The 13,610-nt window shown below is 40.5% G+C and overlaps 1 protein-coding gene across 1 annotated transcript in view; it reads left to right on the top strand.

The window, feature by feature from the left end:
• med24 (mediator complex subunit 24) overlaps positions 1–13,610 on the top strand; it is a 28,998-nt gene that overhangs the window by 2,018 nt on the left and 13,370 nt on the right. Inside the window, exons 4-17 of the mRNA XM_072667476.1 lie at positions 747–785; positions 2,347–2,420; positions 2,569–2,792; positions 3,789–3,900; positions 4,471–4,621; positions 5,271–5,384; positions 5,490–5,537; positions 5,939–6,021; positions 6,535–6,621; positions 6,906–7,017; positions 8,175–8,317; positions 8,534–8,571; positions 8,687–8,769; positions 11,890–12,068. Coding sequence (XP_072523577.1) covers positions 747–785; positions 2,347–2,420; positions 2,569–2,792; positions 3,789–3,900; positions 4,471–4,621; positions 5,271–5,384; positions 5,490–5,537; positions 5,939–6,021; positions 6,535–6,621; positions 6,906–7,017; positions 8,175–8,317; positions 8,534–8,571; positions 8,687–8,769; positions 11,890–12,068 — 1,487 coding nt within the window. The remainder of the gene's footprint in view (positions 1–746; positions 786–2,346; positions 2,421–2,568; positions 2,793–3,788; positions 3,901–4,470; positions 4,622–5,270; positions 5,385–5,489; positions 5,538–5,938; positions 6,022–6,534; positions 6,622–6,905; positions 7,018–8,174; positions 8,318–8,533; positions 8,572–8,686; positions 8,770–11,889; positions 12,069–13,610) is intronic.

The following is a 13,610-nucleotide window of genomic DNA, read 5'->3' as shown; positions in this document are numbered from 1 at the left end:
TCTATAGTTATACAATAATCCAGAATAATTACTGAATGATCTAAGATTGTTACTGAACGATCCAGAGTAGTTACTGAATAATCTATTAATACTGAATAATCTGTAATTACGTAATTATACAGAAGATTTACTGAGCGCTCTTAGATTGTTACTGAATAATCTATAGTTATGTAGTAATCCAGAAAAATCACTGAATAAGCTATATTTATGTAAGAATCCAGAACAATTACTACATAATATATGGTTATGTAATAATCCAAAATATTTACTGGATATTCTATACATTCCGAATGATCCAGAGGAATTACTGAATGATCCAAGATCATTACTGAATAAATTATTACCACATAATTCAGGGTATATACTGAATAATCTGTAATTAATTATAGAATAATCCAGAAGAATCCAGAAGAATTACTGAATGATCCAGAGAAATGACAGCACAGCATGATTTGAAGATGATGATTTGTAGAACCTGCAGTTTGTTTTTTAACAAAACACATTTTGATAGCTCTTGTGTGATTTGGTGTTTTGTCTTAAGGATGTTTGTTTGAGATTTGTCTTTTGTACAAATTCGTCCAGCTCTTGTGATTGGATGTCATGTGTGAATTTGTTAGTGGAGGTTCTGGGAGCTCAGGAAGGCTCCTTTGTTACATATTAAAAAATGATATTAGACTTCAGAAGCTCTCACCTCAGTCAGTAGGAGTCAGTGTTGATGTTTTCCTCTGTCTGTCTTTGTCCTGTAGATGGTGTCCTGCTCCAGTGTTCTCACGGCAGTCAGCAAGGTTGGTGTTCATCCACTGAATCATTTCCAGTGTAGTTCAGAATTACTGCTTCACTCAGAGCCTCTCAGTCTTTGCCCTGAGGTAGCGTTGTGAAATTTCTGACTTCTTCCTGCTCAAACATGCCTGAGTCAACCTGAAGCTTTGAATCTGAATGTTGGTGCAACAGTGAGAAAATGACTGCAACTGCGTTTACAGTCAAAAACCCTGAATCCTGACTGGTTTTGGTCCATACAACCATAAATATGACATAATTGGACCATAAATGCAGAAACATTTGGCAGGTGGGGTCATGCGAAGTGTTCCTCAAGTTTTAGTACCAAGTGCTGCTCCCATGCCAGTATTTCTTGCAGACTGCACATATTTCCTGCAGCTTCACCAGCTATGAGACTAATTGTAGAAATAAAGCCAGGTTATATTAACCCCCTAAACACTACATGCCTTTTATTAACACTGCAAGACCTATTATTTAGTAACTACTAATTATTCTGTACTAACTATAACTAATTCAGTATCTACTATAAATATTTCAGTAACTACTATTACTTCAGTAACTACTATAAAAAAATTCAGGATGTATTATAAATAAATTGGTATCTCCTAAATCATTCCGTAACTACTATAAGTAGTTCAGTATCTTAAATAAATAGTTCAATGCTCTTAAATAATTCCATATCTACTATAATTCAGAATCTACAATAAATAGTTCATTATCTACTGAAAATAGTTCAACACTTATTTATATTATATTTATATTTACATTTATTCCATATCTTCTATAATTGTTTACTATAAATAATTCAGTATTAAATATTTTAGTTAATAATATAAACAAATAATACTACTATTATTTCAGTAACTACTATAAATAAATCAGTACTACAAATATTTCAATATCTACTAATAAACAAATCAGTATCTCGTATAAATAATTTAGTAACTACTCAGAATAGTTTAGTATCAGAATAGTTTAGTAGTCAGCAACTACTATAAATAATTCAGTAACTACAATTATTTCAGTATCTATGATAAATAAATTAGTATCTACTATTATTCTTTTAGTAACTGCTATAAATAGTTCAGTATCTACTGTAAATAGTTCTGCAACGCTGGAATATATAATAAATAATTCCATATCTACTATAACTTAGCAACTACTTTAAATATTTCCGGAACTAATAAACGTTTTATGTACTATACATATTTCAGTATGTACTATAAATAGTTCAGTAAGTACTTCAAATAATTTAGTAAGTTCTATAATTCAGTATCTGCTGTAAATGTTTCAGTATTTACTATAAAGCAGTAACTAATATTTTACTGTCCTGTACTGTACTATAAATCAGCAACTACTATTAATAGTTCAGTAACGCTTCTGAATAATTCCATATCTACCGTAATTCAGTATCTGCTATGAATGATTAGTGTTTTCAGTAACTACTACACGTCAGTGTCTGCTTATTCAGCAACTGCGGTAAATCATTCAGTAATTCGACGTTGTTTAGTAATTCAGTTGATTTCTTACTGATTAATAACTAATAACAATGTTTTTGTTTGTCTGTAGTTTGATGATTTCTCCAGAGAGCTCTGCGTGAAATCCCTGCTGGAGATCATGGACATGTTCTCCCACTCACTCAGGTACTATGCACAGAGCCAGCCTGGAGACACTGTCAGAACTGTAACCCTGGATTCCTGATTATTAATATAACGCATCATAATATATTATATAAGGATCACACTTCTTTGCAGCTGATTTTTTCTTCTGGTCGCTCATTTCCGTCCTTAGCTGTCAAGGGAAAGCGGAGGAGTGCATCGGCCTGTGCCGTGCCCTGCTGGGCATCGTGGTGTGGCTCCTGCAGGGCTGTGCCTGGTACTGCGAAAGGCTTCGAGAGCCCGGGGCGCTGCCCACAGGCGAGGCCAGCCTCATTGCCTGTGAGGAGCGCCTGGAGAGTATTCTGCAGCGGACCAAGAACCGAGCCCTGGTGCACATCGCACGCCTCGAGGAACAAGGTGAGTGTGAGTGGTGGCAATGTGAAGCTGGAAGCAGAGCAGTGTGGTCAACGATGTGTGTATATATATATTTATTTATTTTATTTTTTTCATTATGTAAAATATAGCTATAGGATATACTAATTATATATAATAATCTGTACTATTAAGAATTAAGAACAGAAAATTCAGCCATTAAAGTGAGACCTTCGTGAAATTGAGGCTGAAAAGCAACAGATACATTTAAATATGAGATATTATTAGATATTAGATATAATTTAAATATATATAATCTAATATTGCCATAAGTGGCAATTATCGTACCGCATACAAGTACTGCGCAGTAGTATGGAGCCAGTAGAGCACAATTGATGGGCAGTGAAGTGGGTCCTCTGAATGACACATTTTAGCGTTGTTAAACTCAACAATTACTGGATGTTTGTAAATCAAAAAAGAGAAGTTAATATTATATAATTAAACTAAAAATACAATACAATGAATAATACAGTACAAAAATACAATGTGCAATACCCCCCCCCCACGTGCAGTTAAGAGTCATTTGCAATGGCCTGTAAATAATCTGTAAATAATATTGTCATTGCTTTTTACATTTATTGATTATATTATGTATATATTTGTAATTTTCTTATCTTAATAGATTTGTTAACCCCTTGTTAACGTAGAAGGGTTTATTACACACAAAAGCTGCTTATCCCAAACTCACTCGGGCTGTAGAAACCCAGGGGCCTGCTGCCGGACCCTGGGCTGTTTAAGGGGTTAAAAAGGTAGCGTTCTCGACTGAAATTGAAACCGAACTGAAGTTCAGTTGACGAATCTGTTTGTGGAGCGTGTACCGTGGATCAGATGTCCCCACAAGTGTTAGGAGTGCCTGACGTTTTTGTACGTTCTTGTATTGGGAAGGGTCCTCACAAGTATAGCAAAACAGATGTGCGTGGGATGATTTAGCCGTAAATGTGTTGCACTGTAATACCGTTCCCCTCCCACATCTCTGCACAGCCTCGTGGACAAACGTGGAGCAGGCTTTGATCAAACTGGTGGAGAACCTCGGCAGCTTGAGCAATCAGACGCTGAGCAACAAGCTGGAGGAGTGCGTCTCACTGGTGAAGAGGTAAGCAGGAGGAGGCCGTCTCGCCGGCGAAGGGCTCGGCTCGGTGAGAGCTCAGGCGGCTTGCGTGTAACTCCCCCGCCTATGAGCCGACGCAGACTACCCAGAAATGACCGTCGTGTGTTGCTTTTCTGGAAGTGTGATACAGATGTTCAGCTGGTGTGGGCGTGAACCTGTAATAGACAGTAACGAGTGGGCTTTTAGTCTGGTTTCCACTTCAGTATTTTTTTTTTTTTTTTTTTGATACATGGCTTTTTGTGGTCCGCCATCTTTGTTACGTGTACAGTTGCCCTGTCCAGGCTCCACTAGCTAATCTTTTACAGTAGAAAACTGTAGTGCCCAGTGGCTTACATGATGACTGGCTCTAAAAACCACTATGTAGCACAAGCTGGAGACGTGGGCTTTGTCTTTGTGATTCGGGTTTGGGTCGATTATAGACTGCTGACATCTGTCCATGCCCAGTTGATCAGTCCACAGAACCACTGTTGACCAGATATTATTATATTATTGTGGTGGCGAGCGGTTCTCGACACAGCAGTGACAATAATCTGGCGCTCCTCTCTGATTGGCCAGTATCCCTCAGATGGTGTGTGTTCAGTGTGACCCTCCAGTCCAGACCTCCTTCCCTTCAGTTCACGCCTTCATCATGCTGGAGGGGACCATGAACCTGACGGGTGAGACACAGCCGCTGGTGGACCAGCTCATGATGATCAAGAGGATGCAGGTGGGGCCGGACTGCAGCACCCAGCGTTCATAGCTGTGATTAATAACTGTTTTAATTACGGAATGAAGCTGAACGAATTTTAGCTGCGGTTAAATGTATTAAATAATAATACACTAGTAATAATTCTAGAAAAAAACAGTGTCCAAAATAATGACTGTGCGTCATTTTAGTAAAAATAAGTATACTGAATATACTAAATTAAGTTCAAATCAAATTAATATAATTCAGTTAATATTATCCTGAATTGAGAGGGTAGTTCTAATGCAGTTACCATCTATTATTAAGGTGCAGTGAAATTAATATATATTAATTTAAATAAAATATTGTTAATACAATGTTAAACTAAAATAATAATATTGATTGAATCTAATCGACTGGAAAATATAAAGCAAAGTGTCATCATACTACTATGACTATAAATCATATTTTGTATTATTATTAATATTTAGAAATATGTTAACATTAATTGGAAAGTGCAGAAGTCACTTCAGATCTGCAAACAAACTTCGTCATACTATACATGTTTGTTCATCATAATAATGAATAATTCATAATATTGAAAGTTATGTTATAGTAACCACCCCCCCAGTACACAAGTTTAAGCCTTCTTAAAGCTTCCATTTATCCCCTACCTCTGTATCCTCTGTAGCGTATTCCTGCTCCCCTGTTTGTTCTGGAGATCTGGAAGGCCTGCTTTACTGGACTCATCGAGTCCCCTGAGGGCACAGAGGAGCTCAAATGGACCGCCTTCACCTTCCTCAAGGTTTGCGTGTACGCTTCTACTGTCATGCATTAAAAACTAAAGACGCATACATAGCTGCCACTTGTGTCCTAATGTGTGTTTCCTGTCCCTCTTTTCTGCTCTCAGATTCCCCAGGTTTTGCTGAGGCTGAAGAAGTACCCACAGGGGGAGAAGGTACGTTTCACCCTCCAGCTGGTAACCATGTAATCACAGTTTGCATCCGTCACCATGGCAACTGATGTGAAAACCCAGCACCTTCAAACACCCAGCTGCCACCACTCACCGGGTGGCTACACGTGGATGTTACGAGTTCGGTCCTGATGAAAGAGGAATCTGACTGAAATCAAGTGTTTTTAAGTTGCATTGCAAGTGGCAATCTCCGGGGACCAAGCACCGTCCTCCATTAAACGGCCAATAGAGCACAAATGATGATGGGCAGTGTTTTTAGATTGACCTTATTTAAGACACCGCAGGTGTCGCTGCCAGAACTGTGTAGAGCTGTTAGTAATAACTAAAAGGAGTAATTACAGCCGCTCACCTTTCTAAAAGCTGCTTTTGGACTTTTGCCTTATCAGGACTTCATGGAGGACGTGAACATGGCGTTTGAATTTCTGCTGAAGCTGACGCCACTGCTGGACAAAGCAGACCAGAGATGCAAGTATGTCTCTTGATCCATACCTTTTAACATAAAAAAAAATTAATAATAATAAGTTTGTGAATGGAGATATGGAAGCAAAGATTTTCTGCAATATTTAATGAATAAACTAAATATTTGTCTCGTAAGTTTATAGAAATCTAGAAAGGTTGTAAAAACCTGCATTAGAATTGTTTGGGAATGGGGAAAAAATTGGGTATTTACACATATATTTAGTGTTGTTGTAGATTGCTTCTTATAACATTTTTAGAATAAATAAATAAATAAAATAAAATAAATATATCTATATGTTTTTAAATAATAATATAAATAATAATAATATGGGGTTATCTGAGATTCATTTATTGTGTGTTTGTTGTATACCATGAAACAAAATATTATTATTTTTGTATTAATTTATTCATAATCCAGAAATATACTGTGGCATAATTTATCCTAATATAAATATTGTCAGTGTCCTAATATATTCATGCAGTCTTTACTGTGTTTACTGTATGTGTGTGTATGTGTGTATAGTTGTGACTGCCTGAGTCTGCTGCTTCAGGAGTGTAATAAGCTGGGCCTGCTGTCTGAGTCCAACACGGCTGCTCTCACTGCCAAACGGTACGCCCTTTTTAAAATGATTTATCCATGATGGACAGTTTAAACTTCCACTTTGCTCAGACCTGCTTCTGCCGCTAATTCCTGCAGTCCTGACTTCTCTCTACCTCAATCACTCTCAGTTTTTCTCAGTTAAAAATGAACGCTGTTTGGCATTTTTACGGTGCTGCCATTGTATCACTGCACACTACTGCACATGCTGTCCTCCTCCGTTAACTAGAATGACACCTCGAAATGAAGTGGATGAAGGTCTTTTTTTTTTTGTGCGTCTGCCTATTTTTCTGCAGGGCCGAGGACCGGGAGTACGCCCCGAAGCTGAAGACTGCAGAGAACGCCAACATCCAGCCCAACCCGGGCCTCATACTACGGGCAGAGCCCACTGTTACCAACATACTAAAGGTGGGTGTCCAAATCTGTATTACATGACCATAACATTACATCACTGATAAGTTACATCATTGAAATACAAAAGGAACGTCTGTCTGGACTTTCCTCTGTTTCCTAACCTCTGCCCAAAGCTCCCAAGCCCAAGCTCTTTATCTGCGAGTCTCTAGTCAACTCACTGCACTCGACTCTGATTAGGAGTCATTAGAATGACACGCTGTATCACCATGAGCCAGCAGGTTATAAACTCATTAGAGAAAAGAAAGGGCAGTCCGTTTTTCACAGCTTGTTATATGTAGTGGTACATATTCTAATATATGTTGCTGTTAATGAAGTGTATCAAAAATACTATAAAATATTCATAACATGGTAAATATAAACTCAATTATTTAAAAAAAAAAACTACCAACTATCATAAAATAACATTATGAAAAACATTAAAATAAGTTATCTTTATAATACACTGACTTTAAAAGAATGAAAGCAATTAGTAATAAGAATAATTGTAATATTTAATTAAATTATAAAGGTTAATACAATACTTTTAGTTAATTTTTAAAATGTAAATATAATTCAGTTACATTGAAATATATTACAGTTTCATTAAATATTTTTGTACATTTCAAAATATTACACACTGCTTTAGCTCGATTTACTCAATGTGCTAAAATTCCAGTGAAAACTACAAACTGTTTTCGAACTCCAGTATTTCTGTTCTGCATGTTTGTTTAGTTTATTTAGTCGTTGATTAATAACGACTTTAGGCAGTTTCCCTGTTCTTGTCCCTCTTTTCTGATCTCACATTCCCCGTGTTTTGCTAAGGCTGAAGAAGTACCCGCACGGCGAGAAGGTGCATTTCACCCTCCAGCCAGTAACAGTGCATTTACCGGTCACTTACGTGATTCACAATCACTTGCTTTCTGCCGGGGCCCGTTCAGCAATTCATTAAATAATGAAATCAGTGAAGTTGTGCCAGACCTGAGGAGCAGTGTTGGGAAACACTGGAATGCTCTGATGTGGTGAATCAGACTTCTGAAGAATGTCATTGGGCTATTTAAGTGCCTGAAGGGAAGTTCAGACCTCTGGGTGTAGTTGAATCATGTGACTTTGATAACTTTTATTTGTTTGTTTTGTTTTTTCCTCTCTCCTCTGCTGTCTATCTCCGTCTGTAGACTGTGGATGCAGATCACTCAAAGTCTCCAGAGGGGTTGCTGGGAGTTTTGGGGCACATGCTGTCGGGGAAGAGTCTGGACCTTTTGCTGGCGGCTGCTGCGGCAACGGGGAAGCTTAAGTCGTTTGCTCGCAAGTTTATTAAGTAAGCTCAGTTTAATGACTGGTTTGGTGGAATTGAGTGCTGAGGGCTGATTGTTTATGACCCAGTAGTGTAGACTTGAGTCGTCAGGGATCAGCACTAAAGACCTGTTTTGGTTTCGGTGCTCTGATTGGTTGAGATTGACAGCTGGAGTCTGATTAGTTGGGATGTGGTGCTGGGGACCCATTGGTTGATTTAGTTTGTTTGATTGTTTTACAGGTTGAATGAGTTCCCGAAACACATCAGTGGTGAAGGATGTAAGTCGTTGGCCAGTCTTACTCATGAAAAGTAGAAGTCAAGCTCATGTTGTAGCAGAAGACAAGTTTAGCTTTGGCCAGAAGTGTAATCTGCCCTGTGTTCCTGTTCTTTCAGCTAAATCTGCATCCGTGAGAGCGCTGCTGTTTGACATCTCCTTCCTCATGCTCTGCCATGTCGTCCAGACATATGGATCAGAGGTCGGTATATCGCCACACATGCCCTCGTGCCCTTCAGTATACCGAAAATCGATCAGTAGAAGTCAGTATACTGAAATAGTGCGGTAGTCGGGAGATCATTTCCGAGTCGTGGGTGAAACGCAGGGGCCGTTCAACATCTGGCATCAGTGCAAGTTCTTTCACTTCGGTTTTTCTTGACGTTGTAAGAAAATGCTGAGCCGAGGTTTCTGGAATCCGGGTAGATGCTCTTTTGGCTGCAAAATTGTCTTCTGGAAGAAAGTTGCCATAGTGACCAAGGTTTGTTTCGACGCGGAAAGGAAACCAGTTAGGTTCATTGACCTCTACCCATTCAGCCAAGAAGAGTGGTCAGATATTTTGTTGTTTTTTTTATTTATTGTTGCTCGCTAAGAGACTATTAACTATTAACCTGGCATATCCCCACCCACGCCCTCCATATAGAACAGCATCATACCAGCCATAAGCCAGCCTGCGGGCCGTGGGTGAAAAATGAGCACCGTTCCACTTCTGACATTAGTTCAAGTTCTTTCACTTCAGTGTTCCTTGACTTCATTAAGAAATATAGTGGGATTAAACACGTCACCAATTTTCTAAGTAAATATGTTTCTTATTGACTTGAATTTACATTTAAGTCATTTAGCAGACGCTCATATCCAGAGTGACTTCACTAAATCAAAAGTGCTTCACTATTTACTAATAAACAACCTCAGCTAGTTTAAATAGACTAAAAATTCTAAGATACCTCTAATCTTAGACTCTACTAAACACAAAGTCAATATGGAGACCATAATACACTACTCTTCACCCAAGTACTCTCGGAAGAGGAGGGTCTTCAGTCTAGGTTTGAAGACAGCGAGCCACTCTGGTGTTCGGACACCCAGAGGAAGTTCGTTCCACCACTTCGGTGCCAGAACAGAAAAAAGCCTGGACACTTGTCTCACCAGATGTTGGTAACAACCCATACAATCCACACATGCACAGAAACACAGGGGAAAAAGTATTGTAAACATGAAGAAAGAGAAGTGCAAAAAGCCTGTAAAAAGGTGTCTCATTACCATGGTGCCACACAGGAAACTTCTCACGATGAGGAAAACTGGTGAGCTCTCTCTAGACCATCTTAACCTGATTGTTGCAAAACATACTGATGGCACTGGTTACAGCAGAATTTCTAAACTACTCAAGCTTCCACTGAGCACTGTTGGGGCCATAATCTGGAAGTGAAAAGAACGTCATTTCACCATAAACTCCAGCAACTGGACCTTTTGCATAGGCGTTAAAATGTTGCACAATACCAGAAAGTTGGTGGTCGGTACTAGATCTGGGCAAGATGTCAATATTTTATCGTATCATGGTCAATGGTGGTACACAATGGGCCTTTGAGTGTATAGTGGATATCACCAGCACTTAGAGCACTGATTATCTGCATGTTTCATTAGTGAAATCAGTCTTCTTTAGTTGAATGGAGTGCAGCATATTTTGAGTAATGATTACAGTGCTCAGTACGTGAGAGTACTTTAATAGTGGTTTTTAAACATTCCACACTATTGGTACATTTAGTGTTCATGACAAAATATTACGAATAATATCGTATAAGTATCTGAAAAAATGTCTCTCAATATCGTAATATAATTTTTTTTCTCAATAGCGATACCAACACCAATAAAACTCTACAATTCTCTATACCAATTTGGATGCAACAACCAAAATAAACCAGTAAAATAATTGTATTCCTGCACATCCCGGGCCATGCTGCTCGCTATCAGCAGCCGGAGTCAGATAGAGCACAACTGGCCTTGCTGTCTCAGGGGTGGGTTGATGGTTGATGGCACTTCCTCCCCACATCCCTCCTCGTGTCATGTCAGTCAGCACAGGCGTCTGTTAACTGTTGAATCAGAGCTGACCTAGTCTTCACCCTCCTAGTGTTGGGGGCATTTCTAGTGATTGTGGGAACTCCTATCCACCGCCTTCCAAAGAAGAGGTCCTGCATCCACCCAAATTTCCATACGTCTTACCATTTTGGTGGTAAGATTCCGTAAGGATCTTCTACAACAGAAGATCCTTACGGGTGCTTGTGAGGCTCTTGGCTAGCTAGGTCAGCTCCTAGGCTAACGTCCTGCCTGATGGCCCCACGAACACCTGACACGTCCGGAGCTTTACCGGAGCTTCATAACCCGCTTTCCCCTCTACAAAATGGGAAGAGCAGATGCAGGGCGCTTGGGTGGATGTTTTAAACTTGACACCTTCAACCACTTCTTATTTGTCTGTGGTGCACCACAGCAGTCCAATCTTTTTGCGTCATTTTGGAATCTGGTTAGCGGATAAGCTCTTAAAACGCCAGGAAAGTGTTACACCGCTGAGCACTGCAAGCGCTAGGGCCTGTGTTGTTTTGGAAAGATCTGTCATCTGAAATCAGGAGTGCTAACCAGCTCTTGAAGGTTGGTATAAACCAGCGAACATCCGATCAGATTAACAGATTTGCAGTAGAGATAAAAGCAGCCCACATCGGTACATTGACTCATAGCTTTCACTTTGGCCTGCCGCGGCAGGCATATCATTTAGCTCAGAAGTTTGTGCACAGTTTTTTAAAGAGTGGTGTGAAAGAACTTGTGGCTCGGGGCAGGATGCCGAGATTATTGTCAGAGATCTAATCAAGCAGCTGCTACTGACTAACTGCTGAGCTACCGACACAAGTGTTGACAATAAAAACTCGTTTCTGAGAGCGAAGTCATGCGACTGCTGTTGGAAGGAACAGAAAGGAGACATGAGGGGCTGGTTCTGCTGGGTTTGGACTCGTAGCCGGCTAGCTAGGCTTAGATAAGTTAGCTAGCAGGCTAAACAACACAGTGCAGGCCGTGTTCCTGCTAATTGAGGCTCAAATCCCAGCTGTTTAGGGGATGAAGCCTCATCTGAGAGCACAGAGTCGAGGAAACGGTCCCAGGAGGGTTTTCCACTGTGTTTTCTGCTGGTTGGATGTAGTGGATGGTGCAGTAGGTGTTACAGACGGACCGGAGGTCTTTTTGCGAGCAGTCCGTACAGGCAGCAGAATTCAGTTGCTGCTGCACTTAAGGTGAAGTGATTTCTTCCTGATCCTAATATCTCTTTGCCTGTACCTCTCTCTGCCAGGTCATCCTATCGGAGCCCAGTCCGTCGGGGGAGACGCCGTTCTTTGAGACGTGGCTGCAGATGTGCATGCCAGAGGAAGGTAAAACTCTCAACCCAGACCACCCCTGCTTCCGCCCCGAATCGGGCAAAGTGGAGAGCCTCGTGGCCCTGCTCAACACTTCGTCCGAGATGAAGTTGGTGTAAGTGATCATAGTTTTTCTCCCCAGTTTGGTCACTTCCTGTGTCCACCCACTGTGTCCAAAACAAATGCCTCTAATACAACTTCCCCAGACCTCAAAACACTTGGTGGAGAAAAACCCACCTCCCTGATTGCACCTGCACTCACCATAATGTCATACCCCCCCCCCCCACACACACACACACCCTTTGCGCTTGCCCTCATTCTTGTGTTAGTTTTGCTTTGTTGTCTGACTAGAAGTCTCTCGGTTTCTTTGAAAGGTCTCTGAGGGCACATGAATCAGCAGAATTGCAGCTTGCAGCTTTGACATCAGTCTGACACCTTTTTTTTTTTATTTTTTTTGTTTGTTTAGTTCACCATATAACTCATATAACTCGAGCAAAGATCTAAAATACACATTCAGTCCTATAAACCCATAGAACTGTGAATCAGGGTTTTAATAGCCTCTAGTACAGGTTTCAGACTGGTAGTAGAAAGCTGCCAAAAAGGCATTCCGAGGTGCACAGCACAACAGTAGCTCATGGCATTACTCACCCAACTCACCAAACCTGCAATAAGAGTGTTAGTGCGGTCAGGATGTTGGATCATCACCAACCTACCTCATCCCTAACTCCCCTACTCATCCCGAAAGTATTGGATTGAGCATCATTCCGTCGTTCCAAAAAATCCAGTTCTTCCACTGCTCCACAGCTCAATGCTGGGGAGCTGTATACCCCTCTCGCCCACGCCTGGCATTAGGCTGCATGGTAATATGCTCTAAACAGCATAGCAATAGCTTGATCTGCTCCAAAGTAGCTGAATGCATTTATTAGAACAGTGTCCACAAACATTTGGACATGTCGTGTGGTTTTTAAGGTATAAATGATTGTTGTCTGCAACCATAACGACCATCTAATGTTTGGCTTTTGTTTGAAAGTGATGTGAAACGCTTTGCTGTCTGAGCATCGCTCTGCAAATTACAGTGGAAACGGCAATCGGCGGGGATCAAGCACTGTGCGCCAATATGGAGCCAGTAGAGCGCAACTGATTGGCAGACTAACCTTTATGTATCATTCATCAATGAATCAATCATCAGTCAAGATTTAGAACTCGATCACTCGCAAACTGTGAACACGGTGGGGGTCCCTGTCCATCGGGTCACAATTCTAAGGGTGAATTTCCAGTAGGCTGGGGTTTCTGCCACTGCTGGTAGACCTGTATGACCGTAAGCTTCCATACACCTGCAGATTTAGCTACTTCTTTCACACTGTGGCCTTTGGCCACGCCCAAATGCAGTGACTCCATTTGTCCAATCATTAACTTATGTGCTTTGCAACCAATTTTCCACACATCCAGCGAGACCCACACTGCACTGTGCTGCACTATTCTCAATGTCTGAGTCCTGACTATAAATTTACTGTAAAAAAGACTATAAATCGAGCAGTGTGTTTCTCATCCCCTCCCGTACAAATCAGTATTACATAAATTGTTTGCCAGGAAAAGCCTTCAGGCCTTTTCATGAGGTTCACAATGCTTCACTAATGATGCGCTTCGTCAGACTGTA

Source organism: Salminus brasiliensis, chromosome 22 (genome assembly GCF_030463535.1).
Source record: "Salminus brasiliensis chromosome 22, fSalBra1.hap2, whole genome shotgun sequence".
Taxonomy (NCBI): Eukaryota; Metazoa; Chordata; class Actinopteri; order Characiformes; family Bryconidae; genus Salminus; species Salminus brasiliensis.
Note: the sequence above shows the minus strand (reverse complement) of the source record. Positions and strands in the feature narration are given on the sequence as shown.